General features: G+C 36.6%; 2 protein-coding genes across 7 annotated transcripts in view; one reads left to right on the plus strand and one right to left on the minus strand.

Annotated features, from left to right (window-relative positions):
- The window catches only part of LOC126763886 (kelch-like ECH-associated protein 1B), a 108,732-nt gene that overhangs the window by 67,907 nt on the left and 15,611 nt on the right, over positions 1 to 25,214 (plus strand). For 3 of the 6 annotated variants that reach the window (XM_050481646.1, XM_050481644.1, XM_050481647.1), the window contains exons 2-5: positions 18,127 to 18,467; positions 18,530 to 18,787; positions 24,085 to 24,767; positions 24,835 to 25,040. In XM_050481646.1, coding sequence (XP_050337603.1) covers positions 18,135 to 18,467; positions 18,530 to 18,787; positions 24,085 to 24,767; positions 24,835 to 25,040 — 1,480 coding nt within the window. In that variant the 5' untranslated portion in view covers positions 18,127 to 18,134. Of the gene's footprint in view, positions 1 to 18,126; positions 18,468 to 18,529; positions 18,788 to 24,084; positions 24,768 to 24,834; positions 25,041 to 25,214 lie in introns of those variants that run through there. The other 3 variants (XM_050481649.1, XM_050481650.1, XM_050481648.1) reach the window with 3 other exon arrangements.
- On the minus strand, positions 10,299 to 11,308 carry LOC126763938 (ATP-dependent DNA helicase pif1-like). The gene is made up of 2 exons (XM_050481713.1): positions 10,685 to 11,308; positions 10,299 to 10,627 (listed from the first exon to the last, which is right to left on the minus strand). Exons 1-2 carry the CDS (start codon positions 11,306 to 11,308, stop codon positions 10,565 to 10,567), a joined length of 687 nt encoding a protein of 228 aa, XP_050337670.1. The 3' UTR covers positions 10,299 to 10,564.

The raw sequence follows: 25,214 nt of genomic DNA on the forward strand, positions 1-25,214 counted from the left end.
TATTCAAACACGGCGGCGAAGAACTGATAAGGAGCATGCATCAGCTTCTTTGTAAAATATAGTTGGACGAAAGCATGCCCAACGATTGGAATTTAAGTGTGCTATGCCCAATCCATAAAAAAGGAGACCCCACAATCTGCGCCAACTACCGTGGGATTAGCCTCCTCAACATCGGATATAAGGTTCTATCGAGCGTATTGTGTGAAAGATTAAAGCCCACCGTCAACAAACTGATTGGACCTTATCAGCGTGGCTTCAGTCCTGGAAAATCAACAACCGACCAGATATTCACCATGCGCCAAATCTTGGAAAAGACCCGTGAAAGAAGAATCGACACACACCACCTCTTCGTCGATTTCAAAGCTGCTTTCGACAGCGCGAAAAGGATCTGCCTTTATGCCGCGATGTCTGAATTTGGTATCCCCGCAAAACTAGTCCTGTCATCAAACAAACAGTCGTCACACTCGCGACTTGGCTCTCACGTCACTGTTTACAGTCATAACTTTGGAGTTGTAGATAATTTTGTCTATTTAGGAACCAGCATTAACACCACTAATAATGTCAGCTTGGAAATCCAACGCAGGATTGCTCTTGCCAACAGGTACCACTTCGGACTGAGTAGGCAATTGAAAAGTAAAGTCCTCTCTCGACGAACAAAAGCTAAACTCTATAAGTCGCTCATAATTCCCGTCCTGCTATATGGTGCAGAGGCTTGGGCGATGACAGCAACCGATGAGTCGACGTTACGAGTTTTCGAGAGAAAAGTTCTGCGGAAGATTTATGGTCCTTTGCGCATTGGCCACGGCGAATATCGCATTCGATGGAACGATGAGCTGTACGCGATATACGTCGACATTGACATAGTTCAGCGAATTAAAAGACAGCGGCTACGCTGGCTAGGTCATGTTGTCCGGATGGATGAAAGCACTCCAGCTCTGAAAGTATTCGACGCAGTACCCGCGGGGGGAAGGAAGGAAGAGGAAGACCTCCACTCCGTTGGAAGGACCTGGTGGAGAAGGACCTGGCGTCGCTTGGAATATCCAATTGGCGCCACGTAGCGAAAAGAAGAAACGACTGGCGCGCTGTTGTTAACTCGGCTATAATCGCGTAAGCGGTGTCTACGCCAATTAAGAAGAACAAGAAAATCATGTAACGCCTTAAGTTTCAACACTTCACCGCTTTCTCATATTTTCATTTCCATTTGATTCTTTCACTTTCCGGTACACAAATCAAGAAGCAATTAATATAACGGGATACAACTTTGCATAAATAATGCCTTTAGTGTACGCCACAGCATGAAAAAAAAATTGTTCAAATTCAACAAAAACTGTTGTAGCCACTAGGTACCGAATATGTGGACCCCAGTATCTATGGTTGACTTTTGATCGAAAATATCGATCAATGTGTGAGACGAGTAATTGAAGCCCCATATACCTAATATAAAGATTTTCGAACTTTCGGTTGACCTTATATCCACATATCGGCCAATGTTTGAGTTATCTCGATGACTAGGGGTTGTTATAGAATTAAAAATAACTCCATAGGTCCCGCAATCACCATACATTAATCCTATTCAAAATATCTGGAACTTTTTGGAAAATCGTATTCGAAAACATCGAATTTCATCAAAATAGGGCCAAAAAGCTGGATCATGGACTTAGTGGGTCAAAATATCCGGAAATAATACTAGAAATTGAGTGGGGAGCATACATCGAAAACTAGGGACAATAATAACAACAAAATGTAGCCCAAAAACCACTAAAACTATTGTAATTACTTTTGATTTATATAAATAATCATTAGTGTACGTAAACTTTTTTGATATAAATTATGCCCATTTTTAGCTTTAGCATTAATTTTTTTTATTTGTGTAAAAAAAAAATATTTTGATATACTAAATTTAATGTTAAATATACATATTTTGAAATGGATAGAAAAAAACTACAAAATTGATTTATTTTATAACAAATAAACGTGTCGTAATTTAATAGAACTAGGTGTATGTAAACTTTATTGGTCCACTATACATACTACAATTGTTTTATTGTTAAGAATATGTGACACTACATTTTCCACCAATACAGAAAGTATTAGCATTACCCGCAAATAAATTTGGAACGATATCTTTTAATTCGAGTATCAAATGAATATATACTAAGTTGGTGGAAGAATTTGATTATTTTCTTCAAGTTAAAGGTACCATCAAAAATATCGAAATATCATTTCTTTGCTATGTACTCGTATCTAGATCATTTTATGGCATTTAGGATTTCAACAAAATATCGGCCCCCCAGTCTCTGTTTGCATAAAGCAGCAACTTCCATTCAAGCCTTTTTTCAAGACCCTGTGTAACACTTCGCCTATAGTACGCTAAAATTTATTTTGAGCTTCTCGATTGTTGCTGGTTGATGGCGTAAACCTTTGATTAATATATTACCAGAAAAAATGATCTAAAAGCATGCGGCGCACGGTCTTGTCGGGAATAGAGATCGTCCGCGTGTATTTCATCAAATCCGTACCTGATTTCGAAAGAGATACCACAATCCGCAATAAACGGCCAATTTTTGGGCACGCAATTGCGTTTCCTGAATCACACGAGGATTGACGAAGATATTAATCTATGAGACTCATTTGAAAAGTTGATTTTTCGATGAAAAGAGTTATTGTGCCTACACAATCACATTTGGACGCAAACCAAATCCAGCCACAAATTTCACCATATGCAGAATGACGTTGATACCACTGATTCGGATTAGCTTTAACATTGGCCTGAACGGTAGCGATATTTTCTTCCCTACGGGCTATTCTTTGCTTTTGGCTACACTATATTCTGCAGATTATAATCATTTTTTTTATACTCTTGCAAAGTGTTGCTACAGAGTATTATTGTTTTGTTCACCTAACGGTTATACGTATCACCTGATAGATATAGGGATATATATATGCCCATGCAAGCTGTAACTTGAATAAAAATTGATAGATCTTGAGGAATCTTGGTATGTGGGTTTCTTAGTTCGTAGATGGGCGTAATTAGGCCAGTGTCACGCCCACAAACGGCCATTATCCTAAAACCTGTAAAATGCCATAACTAAGAACTATATTAACATAAAAAACTTTAATTTAGTACAGGGGATCATAGTAGTTAAGGGCATCTACGGGTAGAAAATGTTATATGTATGTATAATAAGCTTAATGTACATATCTCCTAAACTAATAAAGCAATAACAAGGAAATGAGCCCAGCACATATATTTTAAGAACTTTTAACGGAAGTGTGAAAACGGATGAAATCGGAAGATGCCATAACTAAGGACTATATTAACATAAAAAACTTTAATTTAGTACAGGGGATCATAGTAGTTAGGGGCATCTGCGGATAGAAAATGTTATATGTATAATAAGTTTAATGTACATATCTCCTAAACTAATAAAGCAATAACAAGGAAATTAGCCCAGCACATATATTTTAAGAACTCTTAACGGAAGTGTGAAAACGGATGAAATCGGAAGATAACCCAGTTCACTCCTCATATAACGGTACGGTCAAAAACTACTAAAAGCGCAATGAATCAATATGTAACCATTCGATGGTATGAGGAGCCGGTGTGGAAATTGGATGATGGGCGTGGCACCGCCCACTTTTTGGTGAAATCCCATATCTAGAGACCCGAAAGACAGATTTCGAAAATCTTTGGTACGAGGGATTCTTCTTATATTTTTATATCATAGTACGAAAAGGAACGAAATCGGACAGCAACCACACCTATTTTCTTTCTTTCTTTCTTACTTTCTAGTACAGAAATCGAGAAGCAATTGATGGAACGGGATAAAACTTCGTTCGTTGAGGTTGAAATGCGTGAGTATGAGGGACTTGACAATCTGGCCGACAAGGGTAATGCTCGAGAATTCAACGAAAAGATGTGACGATTAACAGAAGGTTTCAAGATTGAAGCATACTTTTGTAGAACTATCAGAGGTGATCTAGTAACCGATTCCCAGAGCATACTAAACTTATGGAGGGAATACCTCTAAAGCCTGCTGAATGGCAGTGAAAGCATAACATCAGGAGATGCCGAACCCGATTCCCCAATCGATGACAATGGAGCAGACGTTCCATGGCAAAAGTCCGAAAAGGAATTGACACCAACAACAACGTCTGCCTCGAAATCCAACGCAGAATATCTTTTGTCAACAGGTGCTACTTCGGACTAAGTAGGCAATTGAGAAGTAAAGTTCTCCTCCTATATGGTGCAGAGGCATGGGCGATGACAACATCTGATGAGTCGACGTTACGAGTTTTCGAAAGAAAGGTTCTGCGAAAGATTTATGATCCTTTGCGCGTTGGCTACGGCGAATATTGCATTAGATGGAACAATGAGCTGTATGAGACGCCACGTTGCAAAAAGAAAACACTACTGGCGCTGTTGTTACTATAACCGCGTAAGCGGTTTCTACACTAGTAAAAAAAGATAAGAAGAAGACAGGAATATGAGAATAGTGCCGCGTACAGCATACCAAGTTTCATCAAGATATCTCATTTTTTAGTCCAGTTACACATTGCACGGACGGACGGACAGACAGTCAATCACCTAGATTTGAACTTTTCTCGTTCTCGTGATTATTTATATGCATATGTAAGCCTATAACTATCTCTCTTAGTTTTGGGTGATACGTGCAACCGTTAGATGATGTAGCAACAGGTTGCAATAGTATAAAAATGTTGCGAAAGAATACGACATTCATAATTCGAAGAAATCGTGAATAAATTGTAATCAAACAAAATTCTCTCAAAGCATTCATCATACCATTTTTTCAACTAATTTTAAACTGTATTAATGAAATTGCAGAATTTGACGGACGAGATCCGAACCAATTAACGGATTTTATTAGGCAGATATTAACTTTTGATGCAAATAATCAAAAAAATTTATTTAATCATCTGAAAGGAAGATGCGTAGGAAAAACTAGGAAATAATTCACAAATATGGACAACGAATGAAGTTAATAGGATAGCGCTGAAATCATTTAAGGAACATCTCCCGGAACCCACTAAAACTATGATTATAGCATGAAACCCGGATAGTTTAGATAAGGCATACAAAATAATATTAGAAACTAGACATCAAATCTTCACAGCGCTAGGGCAACAAAGGAAAGATTCTAACGCAAATAGCTATCGTAGGACTAATTTTAGCGATAATGTTAACTATACAACATTTTCCAGATATTATATAGATAATATTTCCACTTGTAACAGTAGTTATAATAGATGTAATAATTATATGCTACACTACAGATATAATGGTGCCTATGTCTGAAGAAACGAGAATAACAATAATGACATTTATATGCCACAAAACAAGTATAACGGTGGCTATGTCCCAAGGAATGTAGGTAATAGATATAACAGTGGCAACAGATCAAACCAAACAACAAACACAAATTATAACTAACAGGGAAACTTTAACTCACAAAGAAACTTTAACAACAAAGAGACGGGAATCAAACGCGAAATTATAACCAATTAGGAAATTATAATCAGTCCGCAATATCAAATCGAAATAAACCAGAACCTATGGATATTGGCAATGCAAATACAAATTTTTAGTGGGATTCACAAAACAATTACCCTATATAATAATATATACACACATAAGAAAGTTATATTTCATAATGGACACTGTAGCGGAGTTCAGTCTGATCAACGAAAATATTTGTAACTCGAAATGGAAGAGCGAAGTAGATGTGCAAGTTACAGCAATGGGAAGAAAAACGGAAGTTAAGAAACTTTGCAGATTCCCAATATTTAAAGAATTTAAGGAAAAAGAATTCATATGTGAATTCCTTGAATGTAATTTCAACAAAAACTTTAACGGGCTTATTGGTAACAATATCTTAACGAAGATAAATGCGATGATAGACTACCCAAACAGAATTATAAAAACAAATAAAACAATACCAACTTTTTATCTAACAAAAGATGAAGAAATATATGACAAAATGAGCTATTAAGACAATGAGGTGGAAATCTTCAATAATGACAGAATAAGATAAATGTGTCACAGAATTCGTTGTATGTTGTAAGCGTGACAAAATGAGCTATTAAGACAATGAGGTGGAAATCTTCAATAATGACAGAATTAGATAAATGTGTCACAGAATTCGTTGACACCAATCACCTTCATGGTATAGACAAAAATAGACTTATAAGTATACCAAAAAGATATAAAAGCGTATTTTACAAAGAAGATGATAATTTAACATTTACAAGTTCAACAAAACATAGAATAGAATAGATGAAAGAAACAAAATTTTTAATAAATTAGTAAGAATAAAGAGCTAAGCAAAGGAGCTTGAATTTTAACCCCGGGTGACAAATAAAATAAGTGAGGAATACCAAAAAAGATTTTGGTAACCCATTTGAAAATTATTACACAAAAACTATGTAATTAAATTGCTATTTAAAATATGTTGTAAGCGTGACTCACACCTGGTGCATCACACTCTATTAGGACATCATCCTTTTTGTTGTTCTCGATTATATTGTATGTTCTCGTCATGAGCCATGTAGGCTGAGACTAAGAAGATATGGTTTTTCACTTGCTCCACCGTGATATTTGCTGCACTGTAATTTGGACAAAGGAATGCATTTATACTTTTACTGATAATAATGTAAATAATATTGTAGTTCCTACTGTTTAGCCCTTTAATGGTGTCTTCATTAATCCAGGGCTCCTGTATAAGGCTGATGTCGAGCCCCTCTCGTTTATGAGGGTTGTCAGATGTTTATCTGCACACATTTAAGGCTGTTGTTCATCTTGGGATTCCTTGATATCCACCTTCCTTAGCAGCTGACTGGTGTTGTCAACTTCTTCCATGTCGTCTTCGTCAGCCGCTTTGTCGCCTTGGAATATTTTCATCCTTGCCTTTTGAATGCCGAAGCTGACTTTATTGTCAGTCTTCGTAAGAGCCTCTATGGACTCCTCGCAAATGCCCACCAGTATTGGTCTGCATGCTTTATTTGGCTTCTCCTCTTTTATTAGCTGCCATTAATTTATACCTGGTATAGATTTATTTTGGCGCTTAATGCACATGAGGAGTTTTTCGCCTGGCTCCTCTAGAGGGGGCAGCCAAATGCGAACACGAGGTCTCTTCGGGATATCCTTGGCGGGTATTAGCCTTAGTTGGAGGCCTACAAAGGCGTTGCTAATTTTAGCTACGCTACACGTTAGGAAATCCAGAGAGGCCTGGTCCGCGCACTTGATGACCCTGTAGCACCTAAGGGTTCCAGAGGAGTCAAACTCTGAATGGGGCTGGATTGTCGAGTACATAGCTTAGCACCATACTGACGTCGATCTTCACCCATCGTTCCTGCACTGTGCTTGGTGAGGAGGAGCTGTTGTCTATAATCAACTGGTGTGCCGGCTACCTAATCTTTGGCTATCTTCCCAAGTATAAATACTGCTCTCTGGCACCGGTTTTTCCTCAGTTGATTCTGGGATTTTTTGCGTTTCTTTCTCTGGTTGTCTCCTCTAGCTGCCAGTGCACTTTGGTTGAAGCTCATGGTTGGAGGCGACTAGATCGCCTTCATCGGATTCCTTTATTGGAATTGTTTGGTCCCACGAGTAGGCCGGAAAGGGTTGGTATCACGTCCGCAGAGCCGGTATGCGGAGAGAAGGCATTTAATACCTCCGACCTCGCCCAGGCATCGGAGGGGACCGTTAGCGATCAGCTATTCGTTACCGCCCGCTGACCTTTCAGCCATCGGTACGGGTACCTCAACACCTTGGCTTAGGGTGGTGTTGGTGCGGGTATCATCATACTTCTTCAATAGGAGATGGTCGTGAAACTGAGGGTTTATTCACCCATCTCACCATTGTGGGAGTTGTGAGGTGTCCCTCTTGGTTCGTAAGAGTAGAGTTTGTTCCCATTTGCGATGCGCACCTTACTATTACTTAAGCCCCTTCGCCATGTCAAGGCGACCAACTTAACGGAGGTATCTTTGTGTACAAAATATGTAAATTTGACGGAAAAGTTGGCCTAACCCTTATATAACTAATATAAGGATTTTCGAACAGCCGGCTGACTTTACTCTATCTGGTTTTATACCTTAAAGAATTTCCCTGGCTTTGATTCTAATAAATTGCAAGAGTATAAGATGTTGGGCTGCACCCAACTTAGCTCTTTCTCAGTTGTTTAAAAAGAATTTTCCTGATTTCTTTTAGTCAATTTTATTTTATTTTCTTTATCTATTTACCAGAATGTTGGTTTAATTTTCAAATTTTTAAATCTTCATACTTCTTGTTCAAAATGTTTTCTTCGCTTATTTCAATTAAAGTAATAATTATATAATTTTATAAACAGTTGTTAAATAGAACTTTTGTTATTTACTTTACATACAAATGTTATTCATATTCTTTGTCTATTTTCATCACTTACATTTTTTTTTTCTAAAGCTGATATATTGGTTTACATAGACCGATAGGGACAGCAAAAAACGCTTCATTTTTTCCCGCTCTTTTCACATTTCTCTTCGATAAGGTTTACCATTTCATCATGGAAAGATAGATCCAATAATGAGTCGAAGTTATTAAAATTTACTACCGAAATTTGGAGTCAGTTGGCATCAATTTTAAAAGCGGTTCGTCCAATTAATGGTATGATCAAGACTGGCACGTTACTGTGAATGGGAATCGCTACCGCTCAATGATAACCGAATATTTTTTGCTCGAATTGGATATAATGGACTTGGACAATAAGTGGTTCTAACAAGACGGCGCCCAAGCCACACAGCGAATGTCAAAACCGATTTATTAAAAACCAAGTTTGGTAAACTTGTTATCTTACGAATTGGCTGCCACGGTTGAGCGATTTGACGCCGTTAGAATATTTCCTGTGGGGCTACGTCAAGTCTTTGATCAATGCCAACGACGATTGATAAACTGGGTATGAATATCGAACATGAAATTGTAGCAGTGTCGGCCGATTTATGGTTGAAAATCGTCGAAAACTGTGTTCAGGGTCCGAACTTCTGCAGGCGTGCCCATGGTGGCCATACAAAAGAAATCGAGCTCCATACGAAATGGCATCGAATGTACTTTCTCAGGAATACATTATTTCATTGATATCCCAAACCGCTTTTGTTTTATTAAAAAAAAATTTAAAGCACTTACTGAAAAACCCGTTTAAATCTAATAGCCTTTTGTATTAATTGATTTACTGGTAATCCTTGTATTTAATTTATACGGTACTAGCTTACCCGGCGCGCTTTGCTGCGCAGTTCGTAAATATATTAATAATTTATTCAATTTTTTTTAATATAAATATTTATCTGTTATTATACTTCATTTAATTTTTTTCATTATAGACATTTTTGTCATCTTCTTTTTAAACATATTGAATATTCAAATATGCGATAAATTTGCAAAAGCAATTGCCTATTTTCAGATTTTATGAAATATCCACAAACGACAAAACCAAATTTTTATTTATTTGACGTTTGAGTGTAAACAAAAACATAAGAGAAACAAAAAAATAAGCATTTGACATGAATGAGTAATGTCACATTAATTGTTACTTGAGCAAAAGTCAACTTATTTAGCAAACAAAAAAACCTGAAATTTCATGGTCTATAATTATATTTTGCGATAATAATTACTCTGTATTTGAAAATAATGTGATTTTCCATTCATAAAAGTGTAATAAAACAGTAAGTTAATAGCCAAACAAAAAAGTCAATAACAAATACAATATAATTCAATATAATAAAAAAAAAAATTTATTTCCAAAGTATACCATACAAAAAATTACGATGAAAAGATTCGATATGAGAAGAACATTCCATTCTGATTATCTTCAGGAAAAAACAGTTGTTGTTCAGTCGATTGATAGCCCATGGTGCTTCACCGTAAAATTCAGACCGGAAGAAAGGGAATACCAGGATGTAGAGCAAATTCTGAATTGCCGATTAGCAAATATCAAGCCAAGTAATGGGAAATACTGGTCGCGAGAAGCTATCAAATATTTTGGAGAAATTGCATTGAACGAATCTTTCACTATGAAAATAATGAAACAAATAAACGAAATCTTTTTCATAAATTTAGACGATTATGAATTAAGGAAGAGAATTGACCAAGATATGTATTGTTGATAAAGGATATGCAGTTCATGAGAATGCATTCGTACGATATTATCCATTCACTCCATAAAATTGTTATAACGCTAACATTGAGAAGCGTACATAAATACGAATAATAAGAAAATTGTCATAACGATTCAATAAAAAATTCAACAAAGTAATACTCTTCAAACATTGAAAGTATTTATTCTTCAGTTTCCTCTTATTTTTACATAAGCGTATATAATAAATTGTAAATCTCAAAAATTCGAGCTCTAATCTAAAACATTTTGATAAACAACGTTCTTAGTTTTACTGTCCGGTGCATGAATGAATAAACGATGTGTAATACTGACTCTCGAACATGCAACATATAATTGCCCATGTGAAAAACACGATTTTTCCAAATTTACTCCGCATATTTGAAATGTTTGTCCTTTTGCTTTGTTTATAGTCTTGGCAAATGATAAACGCACCGGAAATTGCAGACGTTTGAAATTGAATGGCATGTCTGTTGGAATCATTGGAACAGATTTATATTCTTTAATGATTAAAGTAATGAACAAACCTTTAAATTCAAAAGATGTGGCGGTGTACCAGCTGGTTCCAATGAATTCAGAAATTCAATTGGATAATTCACAGCTTCATCTTCATCCATAACGCTGTCAATGGATTTATAAGTTATGACTTCACCTGGCAATTTTTCTTGAATTTTGAAGTTTATTGCATTGACGTTTATATTCTTCGGTGCCAATATTGAACGTTCTGCTAACCAATCATGGCTTCTGCGATTCTGAATGATATTTGGGAAAACGCATTCGACCAATTCTTCTTTTGTTTGCAAAATTGTACAAAAATTTTCGGGCAAGGTGATCATTCCATTTGTATTGTCGATTTGCATTATTCCATTTCCGATATCCAACAATTGTTCCGAAAACTGATGTGCAGATGAGTCGTCTTGTAATAGGATACACATATTGACATTCAACGCCAATTTTTTCACAAATCTCCAGAGAGCAGAAGATTTCAGACATGCATTTATTTCATCGGCAGGAGTTGATCGAGAAGGAACTGGCAATGTTTGTCGAAAATCACCTGATAACAATATCAAGGCACCACCAAACCGCTGTTGATTTCCGCGTAAATCTTTCATAGTTCGATCCAATGCTTCGAGCGATTTTGTTTTTGCCATTGTACACTCATCCCACAGAATAATCGCTGCTTACTTCAAGACTTTTCCCATTGCTGAATTTCTTGAAATATTGCATGTCGGCATTTCACTCACTTGCATGTTCAATGGCAATTTTAATGCAGAGTGTGCTGTTCGTCCTCCGTCCAATAAAGTGGCAGCAATTCCAGAAGAAGCAAGGGCCAAAGCAATTTTTTTCTGTGATCGAATAGCTGCCAGAATCAATGTAATAATGAATATTTTTCCGGTTCCACCAAGTGCGTCCAAGAAATATAATCCGCCAGTGTTGTCAGAAACAGCTTGCAAAATTGTTTGATATACATAGTTTTGTTGATCATTTAATTTGTCAATATTTGATTGCACAAATTCAATCAATGCGTCACAATTGAATTGTTGTTGCAATTCTTGATCCATCAAATCATGCATCGGACGATCAGGTGAAATCATAGATAACTGTGATAATGCTTTATGCGCAATTTTGAGACACATATCTTCAATGATTATTAATGCTTCATTGTACATTTCCAAGGTAATTATCAAATCTGGATTATTTGACGTACGACGCATCCGAATCAAAATATCTTCCGTCATGTAATCTTGATATTTGTTCCATAATTCCAGTGGATTCGATGGCATGCATGTTGATATTATAATCGAGAAAAGTATTCTTATTTGTTGTGGTAAAGATAAAACACATGCATCTTGAAGCGTCGATTCCCAATGTGAACCGCTTTCCAACAAATGCAGTAGGTGACATGCCTCGCGATACGTCTCACATAAATGACCATCAACTATTTTCAAATATTCGAACGATCTCGGTCCTTGAACGTTCACCAATAGCAATCGCAAATAAAAACATTCCGCGTTGTTGGGATGAATCGTATACATTCTGCCCAAAGTATCTGTTGAATATATTTACACGACCTTTGACCTTTGTGACCATTAACTGCTGTACCCTGTTTACGTCGTTGGAATTCTTTTGATGATGTATTCCATGTGTAATACTGAGGTACATCAGTATATAGCAAACTTCTGGCAAATGTATCGGTTTCACAAAGTCGAAAAAAGCAGTTAAAGTAGTCGCTGGTGGTTGTGCTGCTCTCTGCTGTATATTTTCAGTAGTAAAATAAACACGTTGACCATTTTCAAGATGCACCGCTAGATGAACAACAACAGGATGTCTTTCGTGCAATGGATTCGAAAATATTCGCCAAATTGCTTCATTGCTGCTAATGTATCGGCCCATTTGATATCGAGTAATTTCATCGTTCCTATTGTCAGCATCAGGTACTTCAAAGACAGCCATATCACTTCCTTTATTCACATACTTGCAAATATATTTGATTGACTTGACGGAATTACAATACTCAACGTTAATGTGAGACTGAAATATTTTTGACAGAAGTTGTGTCGTCGATACAACGGGTATCCATCATTGCCTGTTATTGTGTCGGAAGTCAATGCTCTGGGATAACGCTTTGAGCATTTGCCATCAATCATGCATGGTGAATTCATATTTAGTACGCCACATGGGCCATGAATCATATGTTTTGTGACGACTTCAAATAATTCCTGATCAATTGTTTGATCTGGCATCTCGGCTGATACGATATTATCAATTTCATCTGGTGTGATTTTACGAACCAAGCATATCAATATATTGCCATTCGATTGAATACATATAACACCGCACTTCTCCAAATACGTGCAATTTCACAATTACATCCATCAGCGCTTTTAATTTTTGCCGAAAAACATGTGCATTTATATCGTGACGATCTGTTGTTGATTGACCGTCAAACAAATTATTTTGAATATCGCTCCACTTCGGATTACATGTGAATGTAATTAATAAATCTGGTCGGCCGTTTTCTCACGTATGACATCGCATCTTGAGCATATTCGTGGATATGGCGAGGACTTCCAATATAAGATGCTGGTAATATCGTCAGACGTCCAATATCATTCAAATTCCCATCATTTGTTATTGCATCACGCAAATGTATGTATTCTTCTGATCGCAATTTACTTTGATTGAACCGGATGTAATTGAGACGTTCAGTCTCAATTTTCGCATACATGTCCACAATGTATTGATGAAACAGTTTTCCACATCTCAAAATGTAATTTGAACTTCCTTCGCGAATCATTAATCTGTATGAATAATAATTCATGGTGCTGACCTTCTTTTTAGCATCAAGACCTGTAAAAAATAGTTTTAGACGTTTTCAATTCAAAATCGAAATCTCTTATTTAAACGAAATATTTGTGAGCACGATATATAGAATGTACATGAGCTTGGATTAATCACTGGGATATTTATATGGTATCCATCACGGCCATTCCAGTGCAATATAGGATACTGTAATGCATCGTAACAACGATGAAGCTCCGAAACACCTTACGCTCTCATTATACATTTAATAAATGCTGTTTGACTATCATTTGAAACCATTTCGATAAGCTTTTCTTGTACGTATATTATATAGTATTTACTTTCTGTTATTTCTGAAAATATTTCTATTTTACCTTTCAAGATATATTTTACAAATATTTCACTCATACATTTGTATTATCCAAATCGTTTTCAGGGGTATGGTCGGATAGAGGAGGTTCTCCAGATCAAGAATATATATAGTTATAGCTGCGTTTAAAGTTGGAAATTACTACTATTTAAATTACGTATTTTTGCGATTTAAAATTAATTTTACACTTATGTATGTTTTGCACTTTTTTATCCACTAGTACTTCACTAATTCTTTTGTTCACATTCATTTTACATTATATAGTGCAAAAATAGTTTTAATTCATAACTTAACTTATTGTTCAAATCTATTTACTTAACTATAACGAAAGAACTACAAACTGTCAAATAATCAGTTTACCATACAAATATATTTGAACAAATTAACGAAAATACGATAGAAAGAAAGATTGACAAAAAGGAATTTAACGGGAAAAAAACTTGTCACACCCCGGTATTGGACCGACCAGGGTTATTTTTCTGAAGCGCGGCCGAAAGCCGCTAAAGCAAGAGGAGTTTCACGCGAAAAAAATTGACACACCCCGGTGTTGAACCGTCTAGGGTATTTTTTTGAAGCGTGGACAATACCCTTGAAATCATAAAAACAATTCGGCATTGTCTTCACTTTTGACTTCTCCATGCGCGAATTTTTAGGTTTCGGCTCATCCGGTGCCTTCCATTCAGCACTCTGTCGTTTCGTTTCGGGATCATATTGGAAACACCAAGTTTCGTCACCAGTCACAATATTGTAAATGAAGTTTTTGTTCGTTTTGACCTCTTTGATGATGTCCTTCGAATCTTGGATTCTGAGCAATTTTTGGTCGTCTGTCAATTTGTGCGGAACAAACCGTGAACACACCTTTCGTAAGCTCAAATGTTCGGTCAAAATGCGATAAATCGATGTTTTGGAGATGTTCAATTCCATTTCCATGAATTTCAATGATGATTTCGGCTGATTTTTGATAAATTCACGCACAGTTTCGATGAAATTTCCGGTGATCACGGATTTTGATTGGCCCACATGTTGATCGTCATTTATGTCCTCACGACCACTTTGAAAACGTTGAAACCACTCATCTGCTACGGGATAGGCAATCATCGCCATAAACTTGTTTCATCAATTGAAACGTTTCGGTAAGAGTTTTACCAATTTTAAAACGAAATTTAATGTTGGCTCTTTGTTCGAAGCTTATTTTCGCACCGATAACACAAACATACTGACACTTAAAACCATGGGGCGCTAGATTCAAAAGGTCCTGTTTACTTTGGAATGTACCTTGTATAATGATTCAGAACAGTGTTTGGATATGTTCAAACGAAATAAACCCCAGTTTTTGCGTCGAAGTCCAATAGACAGTCATCCTAGTGGACTGCACATGACGAACTCCCCCCAAAGCGTCTGTATTTTGCGATGCACATGTAATGATTTTTGTTGACTGTTTTGAAAACGGAAAAGCCAACAACAGCGTGTATTACATACCTTTATTGGACCTTTTGAAGGAAGAATTCGCCGGAAAACGACCGCATTTGAAAAGACAAGTGAAAACAATGACAAAAATACACCGTATTCTCCAGATCTGGCCGCCAACGACTATTTTCTGTTCTCTAATCTCAAAAGAATGTTCGCTGTGAAGAAATATTTGTCGAATCTAGAGGTTATCGCCGAAAGTGAGGCTTATTTTTAAGCAAAGGACAAATCGTAGTACAAAAGTGGTACCGAAAAGTCGGAGAGTCACTATAATCAGTCTATCACCGTTAGAGGGAATTATTTTGAATAAAAAAATTAATTTTGCCAAAAAATGTGTTTTACTATGGTAAGCTGGGGACTTTTCAATGAATCTGTAAAAGATAAAATAAAATTCGTTGAAGGAGCTGGAGCGCATCCCAAAAAGTGCCTATGAAAAGTGTTTAGAGGAAAAAAAGCGATAAAATAAAAATTGATAAATAATTAAATATTTTGCGTTTTATTTACAATTTCCGTGTATTTCTTTTTGTCACAACCATTAAGTTTTCAAAATACTCTTTTAAAGTCCATAAAGACTGGCACAATTTTCGTATTTGTCCCAAGTGTCTTCCATTCATTAATAATGTAATTTACTGCTGTTGGGAGTGATGCTTGCGAAAGCTTAATTAGAATTTCGGAAGAATCCATCAGCTATTTTTGAACAACGTTTTTTTAAGTTTTCTCTATTGTTTTAGGTGTTAATGAAACTTCTTCGTCACACTTATCTATCAACATTATCTAACATTACTAAAGCAATTTTATTTACTTCACAGTCATGTATAAGCTTTTTCTGTAAGCATAAAATAACAACACTTTAATTTTCAAACAAAAATATGCGAAATATTTCTTAATAATTCAGCGTCGCGATATTTTTTCTGTGTGCCTGGTCATCCACAATTGCTTTTCATATGGAGTTCCTCTTCACAAATGAGCGACAATAAAAAATTAAGTTAAATAAACAAAATGAATGAAAAGTTTCAGTAAAATTGAACAAGTTCATTTAATTTTACAATTTACTACTGGAAATCGTCCTCGCATTTTACTCATAGAGGAAAACCATGGGCGTAGACCATTTATGCATTCATTACATTTATTTTGGAGGTCATCAAGTTGTTTAGCAACTGCGAGTATGCGATTAGCTTAATGTTTTTTGGTTGTGGAATTCTTAGCCCTCCATCATACACTAGATTCCATAAGAGAGTTCCTAAAACAGAACCTTGTGGTACTCCATTAGAAATACGGTAGCCCTTGATGCCTTTGGCGGTGTCGTAGATCAGCTTTCTATTTTCAAAATAACTGATAACGATATTATTGAGGTACTGAGGGGCGCGTATTTCATATAAGCCTTCGAATATGTTTGTCCATTTAGCAAAGTTGAATGCATTATTCACATTCAGGGTGATCAACGCACAATATTTTTTTGTACCATCCTTCCATCTTTTGTCATTTACTGCACTTTTCGCAGTGTTGACAACTTCTTTCAGTGTATCTATAGTAGACCTAGTCCGCCGACTTGACGCCGACCGATTGCTATCCCCAAGTGGTTTCTTATTATGCTTTCATACACTTTGCCCATTGTGCCGAGTATAGACAAAGGTCGATACGAAGAAGGTTCATCTGGTATTTTTTTTTTTTGTTTTGGGATAAAAACCAGGCGCTGGACTTTCCAGGGATCGGGGAACATCCCTTCTTTTATACATGCGTTGTACATTTTTGCGAAAAGAGTGGGCTTTGAAATTGTGGCTAACTTTAGAGCTCTGTTTGGTATGCCATCGATACAAGGCGCTTTGTTGTTTTTGATTTTTTTTTAGGTTAGTTCTTCTGTAACCAGTGGGAGTGATTCAGCAGCTTCGTTTCGTCGCGCAGCGCTAGTAATCGTGGCGTGCGTCGGAAATAATGCCTCGATAACTTTCTTCATGAATGGAGCGCATTTGGGTTGCTGCCGCTTATTTTGGAATTTGAACATACGGATTTTATAAGCAGTCCCCCAGGAGTCTATATTCGCTTCTTCACAGATCTTTTCAAAACCGTTAAGGATAATTCCAGACGGAAATTTTCAATTTCTCCAATCTAATTTCTCCTTGTATTTGCGCCCATGAAAAGCCATTTTTGCTTCTCTGCAGCAAGACAGGAATGCGCGAGCTCGTATGTATGCATTTTTCTCGCCGTTACTTCCATGAAATGTCGCCAGCGATTGAGATATACTGACACCTTATGGCTTATTTACTATATACAAGTATAATTTAACAATATTTACGAAAAGTATAAATATACACAAATTCGTTGAACAATTTCTTCTACGATTTTTACCCACAATCCTCTTTTTTAATTCTAAAGATTGTATATATAAATTAAGAACTTTTTGTAATATCATAGAAACTTTAGACACAAATTTAAATAATATCGATGCGCATGATAATTTATTTAAGAACATTCGTTGGGTCTATTTATAGCCTTTTTCGCCCGTTACGAAATTATACATAATTACTACATAGCTGAAACACATTCTCAAAGATAGTGCAAACAGTAGCTACATAACACTAACTACGTAAAAATAAAAAGTGAGAAATAATTTCTCATATTATAAGTATATATGTATTACAGGAATAATGACCGAAAACAATTTTTGCTCTATTTTTCGTATATCCAGCATTGGTAATCTCACAATAATTTTAGTTATACATACATATGTATATATGTATGAGTAATATCACAGCCTAAATTACTTTTAAAATGATAGTATGAAAAAATTTTTTTATGAACAAGACTTAAGTTTATTGATTTAAATTTCAGATTTTAATATGAGCAACTGTAGCAACTCTATGAGTAATTGTCCAAATCCTGACTTTATATTCCGAAAGCCATATTCATATAGTTCACCTGTAACAGAAACGGAAGATGTGGATGATCGTGATGATGATATGACCTTCTGCATGTCTAATTACGCCAAAGAAGTTTTAAAAATGATGTTTATGATGAGATCTCACAATATGCTTACAGATGTTGTATTGGAGGTAAAACAAGAATTATTTCCAGCACATAAAGTGGTTTTGTCGGCAGCATCACCTTATTTTAAAGCTATGTTTACAGGAGGTTTAAAAGAATCAGAAATGTCACGTGTTCAACTACAAGGAGTATGCTTAGGATTTCATATGTTACTAAGAAATTATAATTAAAATTTTTTCTTGTATGCTAGGTCTGTCCCACCGCCATGGGCAGGATAATTTATTTTATGTATACGGGACATATACGAGTAACAGAAGTGACAGTCTGTCAGTTGCTACCTGCGGCGACAATGTTTCAAGTGCCCAACGTTATAAATGCATGTTGTGCTTTCTTAGAAAGACAATTGGATCCAACCAATGCTATTGGTATAGCCAGTTTCGCAGAACAGCATGGGTGTTCAGATCTTCAGAAAAAAGCCAACTATTTCATAGAGAGACATTTTACACAGGTAAATTTGCAAATTTTTTTTTTTTTACTTTGTAATGCGCTCTTCTTTAAATATTTTCAATTTTAATTTTTTTACCTGGTTATTGTACGTTTGATCACAAAATTTTCAATACCAACTTAAAAAATTTTTCGTAGACACATACTCTTATTGTCTGTTAGATATTATGGGCATGTTAACAAAACGTCGTCAAATGTCGCAATAAAATAATCATTAGTGTTTAGTGTCATTCTGAAGTACAAAAATTGCATTCGGCAAAAAAGTTCCTTTAAACTTTGTGCGGAATCAAATTTCTGCTGTTTAAGCGTTCAGAATGTTCCAAAAGGTCTTCGGTGTTAATTGTTTGTCTTGAGCAAGTGTTTTTGATTACAAGTTATTCAAAAAGGATCGAAAACGTGTTGAAGACGAACGACGTTTAGGACGGTCACCAACATCAATTGATGATCAACACGTCAATAAAATAAAGAAATTGGTGCTTGAGAATCTCCGATTAACAATCAGAGATCTTACTGGTATCGGTGGGCCTAAGAAAAATGAAAGCACGATTGATTCCAAAATCACTAAATTTTTTCGAAAAAGAGCTTCGCGTTAACGACTATGAAACAATGCTACTAAGCATACGTTATTAACAATTTACTTATTTTTACAACTCTTTTATATGAAGTAGTGTCTAATAACAAAAGACAGTTTTTTACGCTAAGGCCGAATGATGAAGTTTGATTTTTCCAATAGCAAAAAGACGATTACCGATTTTCAAATTTCTACCCATTCAAATTTTTTTAATCAGTATCTTTCAAATACAACTTTTTTCTGTTAGTTGAGCAACATCGAAAATTGTGATCTGCATAATTTATTCAGCTAATACTTAAAAGATGTGATTAGATCATAAAAGATTTGTATAAAAATTAAAAATAAAAACACGATTGTAAGCTAACACATAATTGGCTTTGAAAAGTTTTTTACAATACCACTAAATCAAATAAAAAACATACGTGACATATTGCCGAAGTTCACAAACGCATAATCGAAATTTGAACATTCACACGAAATTCGTGAAACGGATTGATTTATTCACACAAAGTTTACAATAAGGACGAAAACTTGGCAAGGACGCGGCCTACTTCATATTTTTAAGAAGTTTATAGCAAGTCCTTTTTTGTATCCAGGGTACTTCTTCTTGAAGGATGGAGTCATGTGATGAAGTTCAGGCAAGTGAAGAAAGTTCTCTGATCGCCATTCACTTGCGAGTGGCCAGAAACGATTCTTTTTCATATGGGTTAAGCAGCTCACGACTTCCGGTTTTAGACCAATTATCCTCTGGGTAGCCTAAGAACATCCGTTTGAAGGCGAGCTAAAGTTAGAAGGCGAAACATCCCCTCCACGTAAAAAAACAGTACCAGTACCAATGCAAAAGAACAACAAGCCTCGGCTGAGAGACCCCCCTTTTGATGACGACCATGGCAAACGAATTAAGGTTTACGAAGGGCATGCACCTGGAATGTCCGGTCCCTTAATTGAGAAGGTACCGCTGCCCAGCTGGTTGATGTCCTCGTTAGAGTGAAGGCTGGCATCACCGCCGTCCCGAAAATGCGATGGACGGGGCAAGGACTGGGATTCGTGGTGGGAGAGAGACTTCGTCGCCGAGTACTGTCATTTACCTCGATCAGTGAACGTCTAGCCACAATCCGCATCAAATCGAAGTTCTTCAACTTATCGCTGATTTGCGCCCATGTCCCGACGGAAGAAAAGGACGATGTGACCAAAGCTTCCGCTTGGAGCGTACCTATGAGAGCTGCCCTCGCCACGATATCGAAATCGTGCTTGGCGACTTTAACACCAGGGTGGGCAAAGAAGGTATCTTCGGCACTACAGTCGGTAAATTCAGCCTCCACGAGGAAACATCCCCAAATGGGTTGAGGCTGATCGACTTCGCCGGGGCCCGAAATATGGTTATATGTGGTACTAGATTCCAGCACAAGAAAATATATCAAGTTACCTGGCGGTCTCCGGATCGAAAAGCCACCAACCAGATCGATCACGTTGTGATAGACGGAAGACACGTCTCCAGTGTTTTAGATTGCGTGCGCTCGGAAAATGCAAAAGAACAGCTGGTACGACGAGGAGTACCGTGTCGCAGCGGAGAGAAAACAGACTGGCTACCACGCAACAGAGGGCAAGGTGAAATATCTCCTGTCAACAAACAAACAGTCGTCGGACTCGCGACTTGGCTCTCACGTCACTGTTGACAGTCATAACTTTGAAGTCGTAGATAATTTCGTCTATCTTGGAGGCTTGGACGATGACAACAACTGATGAGTCGACGTTGCGAGTTTTCGAGAGAAAAGTTCTGCGAAAGATTTATGGTCGCGTTGGCCACGGCGAATATCGCATTCGATGGAACGATGAGCTGTACGAGATATACGACGACATCGACATAGTTCAGCGAATTAAAAGACAGCGGCTACGCTGGCTAGGTCATGTTGTCCGGATGGACGTAAACACTCCAGCTCTGAAAGTATTCGACGCAGTACCCGGGAAGCAGAGGAAGAGGAAGACCTCCACTCCGTTGGAAGGACCAGGTGGAGAATATCCAATTTACGACTTTATTGCACTGGGCACTTTTGTAGAGTGAACAATTCTGAGAAATATGCGTTTAAAGTCAAAGCGATGCCATAAAATACCTCTGACCTGTAGGAATTTAAAGATAAAAATTCACGGTTGTAGTGTATTTTCAATGTAAAAATTTTACATGCCTTGGTCCAGTTCTTAATGTTAAGATTAAGGGCTAAAATTGTCCGGAAATTTTTTTAGGCTCTTTCCAAGGAAATTTCGTGACGGGATTGAAAAAAAGACACTCTAACGAGAATATCAAATGTTCTTCTTTTCTTCCTACAATAGGATCTTTAAATAAGACTCCAACATTTTATGCAATTCGAAAGATACATTGTTTTAATTTCATTAAAAAAAAATTGCTAAATTTCTTATTTCGTTAGTAATACTATTATTTGTTCTACGGTGCCATGTTTCGCATGATACCCGCATAGTGCGAGGGAATTATAATATTTTCATAGAGGAAATAATACATCTTTACTAGTAATACTTTTTAAATGTTTTGGAATGGCAGTCTATACGTCATCGTCCGCAGGGATAATACCAAAGAATGTTACAATATAACTATCCGGTTAAGTGATGTTGAGTTCGGAAGATTTAATGATTTACATGGAGCTAAAAAACCATATATTCCACAGTTCATTCTGAACAATTTTGCCTAAAAGAAAAAAAATCTATTCCCTGATTTTGACATTCGTCACTGATTCCCTGGTTTCCTCCTGAATCGGCAATTTTTTTTAGTCTACTTGGGCGTTTTGAATTTGCGCGCCACGCGTAGGATGCATTTACATGAATCATATCATTCATGGTTGCGTTCCACAACTCGACCGAGTTCAACTCGCGTATGTTTTTTCCGGTATAAAAATCCTGCGCGAGTTGAACTCGGTTAAGTTTTGGAACGCATACCATACTAAGTCGCCATCATACATACATACATGTATACCGTCGCATGGAAATGCGACTACGTCATATGTTGAGACGATTCAGTTTTTATACTCGAAAATTGTTCATATTGACGAGAACAAATTGATCGATAAGTTGGCAAATCTGAATGCGTTCTTGAAATAGAAAAAAGAGGACCGAGAAATATCGGAAGAGTTTTATGCGCAATCTGTTAATGACCAGGTACGTCAATTCTTCAAAGCTAATAGTTCAGTATTTGTTGTCTATCCCTGGTCACAACGTAAATTGTGGGCGTATTTTTTCCTTAAATCAATACACAGTGGAGTATCGAGCGTAACCGCCTCTCAGTTGAGACTGTTAAGAATATTGTACTTCTTCAATATAACTGCAAAGAAATGAATTGTAAGGACTTTCACAAGTATTTGTCCAACGATAAAAATTTATTTTTATTAAAAAAAAATTAGCGTCCGAAAAATATGTGAAAAAAGATGTTAATGAACGACGATTGTAGCAACTTAGTGATAGTTCTTAAATAGAATCGGTATTACAATTACTGTTATTCAAATAATTTCGAGATTATTTGCAATACAAAATGATTCGAAAAATGGTATTCATTTTATATACCTCTAACTAAATCGAAAGAATGATCTAAGAAAAAAATACAGAAAAAACGATGGAGTTGGGCGGTTGGGTAAAAGTTGGTGACTTTCAATGACTATTAAATTCACTTTTATTCATGTTAAAATGTTACATTTCATTTCTTTTATCATATAAATAAATGAACTTAGGGCATTCTGAAATACGATGAACACTCAACACTTTTGTTTCACCATTTTCTTTTCACTATAAAAAATATTGTTATAACGAATTTATTAAAGCTGGCCCAAATTTGCTTTTGTTGGTTTTATCAGACATTGAAAATTTAACAACGATTGCAGGGTAAAGGAAAGTAGTTATTATTTTGACCATGTTTCTACATATGTAATAAATTTCATTCGCACATCTAAAAAAATGACGGAAAAAATATTTATAATCCCTGAAAGATAAACTGCGCATTCAAAATCGCTGGCTTGAAACCGGTTTTAGACCCGGAGTCTCTTAGGCAAAGTTGTTTAGAATGTGGACATAATCGTTGTCAATTACGCTGCTGCTTCGTTCCAACTGGAAGAATCGCGGATACCCGCCTAAATTTTCCAGTCGCAGTTTTAACAAACGAACGCGATATCTTAAGTCGGGCGAAATTCATTTGAATGGCCATACCTCCTCGAACCCGAAAAAGTGCGCGAGTTATTTTAGTCGGCAATTTGCTCTGTACCCTTCAACTGATAAGAACAAAAGAAAAGTTACCCGATGACTGGGCAAAGTGTCAAAAGACTGCACGTTACTTACTTTCAACAATGAGGTTCAAGGTGTCATCAACAAAGGCGAAGTTTTCGAAATCCATTTGCACAGATGGCATACAAATTTTGATGCTAAAGCATCTAGTCTCGACGGGATTTAGACATCTTACCAAAGTCCTTAATGCGTCACTGCTATTGAAACCTATGAAACTACTTTCCCCAGTAGTTATGCCTTATTACTCCCGATATTCACTCAAAATCTGAGCTTCGTAGAGCATGGTTGACGTGATTTTCGTAAAGTATACAACACCGCCAACACGAAGTGAAAATGAAAATTAGAAACCGATCGTAGTAGAGGTGGGAGAAGAGGTGTGAAAATATTAAAATCAATGTCTAGTTAATGATGTTTATACTGATATCCTAAAGTGTTTGTAATTTTATTTACAGGTTTGTCAAGAAGAAGAATTTTTGCAATTGTCCGCTTACCAATTGATAGCGCTAATTCGACGCGATGAGCTAAATGTTCAAGAAGAGAGGGAAGTATATAATGCCGTACTTAAATGGGTTAAATACGATGAAGAAAATCGTTATCCCAAAATGGAACATATACTTTATGCTGTTAGATGTCAGTTTCTGACACCAAATTTCCTTAAGGAACAAATGAGAAATTGCGATGTGCTACGAAAAGTGCCCGCATGTCGGGAATATTTAGCAAAGATATTTAAAGATTTGACTTTACACAAACGACCAGTTGTGAAGGAGCGAACACCAAATACGACGCGAATGATTTTTGTAGCAGGAGGATTTTTTCGACAATCGTTAGATATCCTAGAAGCATATAATGTTGATGATAAAACTTGGACAACGTTGCCAAACTTACGAATTCCCCGATCTGGCCTTGGTGCCGCTTTCTTGAAAGGCACTTTCTATGCTGTCGGCGGGCGAAACAATTCAATTGGTTCTTCCTACGATTCTGATTGGGTGGACCGATATAATACTTCGACGGAACAATGGCGTCCATGTGCTCCAATGACAGTACCACGACACCGAGTAGGCGTGGCCGTAATGGACGAATTGATGTATGCTGTTGGTGGATCCGCAGGTTCGGAATATCACAGTTCAGTTGAGTAGTATGTAGTGTATACGGACAGGTAAAATAAAATATTAAACGAAAATATATATATTTAATATGACTAGTTATGATCCGGATCAAGATCGCTGGACACTGGTGCAACCCATGCATGAAAAACGTTTAGGAGTTGGAGTGGTTGTTGTAAATCGCTTATTGTATGCTATTGGAGGTTTCAATGGTACCGACCGCCTTACTACTGTAGAATGCTATCACCCTGAGAATAACGAATGGACCTTGGTGCAACCAATGCAGTATGAACGAAGTGGTGCCGGTAAATATATCTATATATTGATTTAATACACTGTAGAGCAGAGCCGCTCAAAATAATGCGCAATTTATTTACCAACGCATATAATCACACATTTGATGTACACGTCATAGCGTAGATATTTCGACTGCATTTGCTTGTCTATACTCCGAGTATAGGCATGAAAAATTGCGCATT

The sequence above is a fragment of the Bactrocera neohumeralis genome, unplaced genomic scaffold (genome assembly GCF_024586455.1).
Source record: "Bactrocera neohumeralis isolate Rockhampton unplaced genomic scaffold, APGP_CSIRO_Bneo_wtdbg2-racon-allhic-juicebox.fasta_v2 cluster09, whole genome shotgun sequence".
Classification (NCBI taxonomy): domain Eukaryota; kingdom Metazoa; phylum Arthropoda; class Insecta; order Diptera; family Tephritidae; genus Bactrocera; species Bactrocera neohumeralis.

Coding starts and splice junctions, on each gene's coding strand:
- LOC126763938 (XM_050481713.1), bottom strand. CDS start 11,308: ATGGCAAAAACAAAATCGCTCGAAGCATTGGATCGAACTATGAAAGAT. Junction 10,628..10,684: donor CACATCTTTTGAATTTAAAG/GTTTGTTCATTA, acceptor TGATTCCAACAG/ACATGCCATTCAATTTCAAA.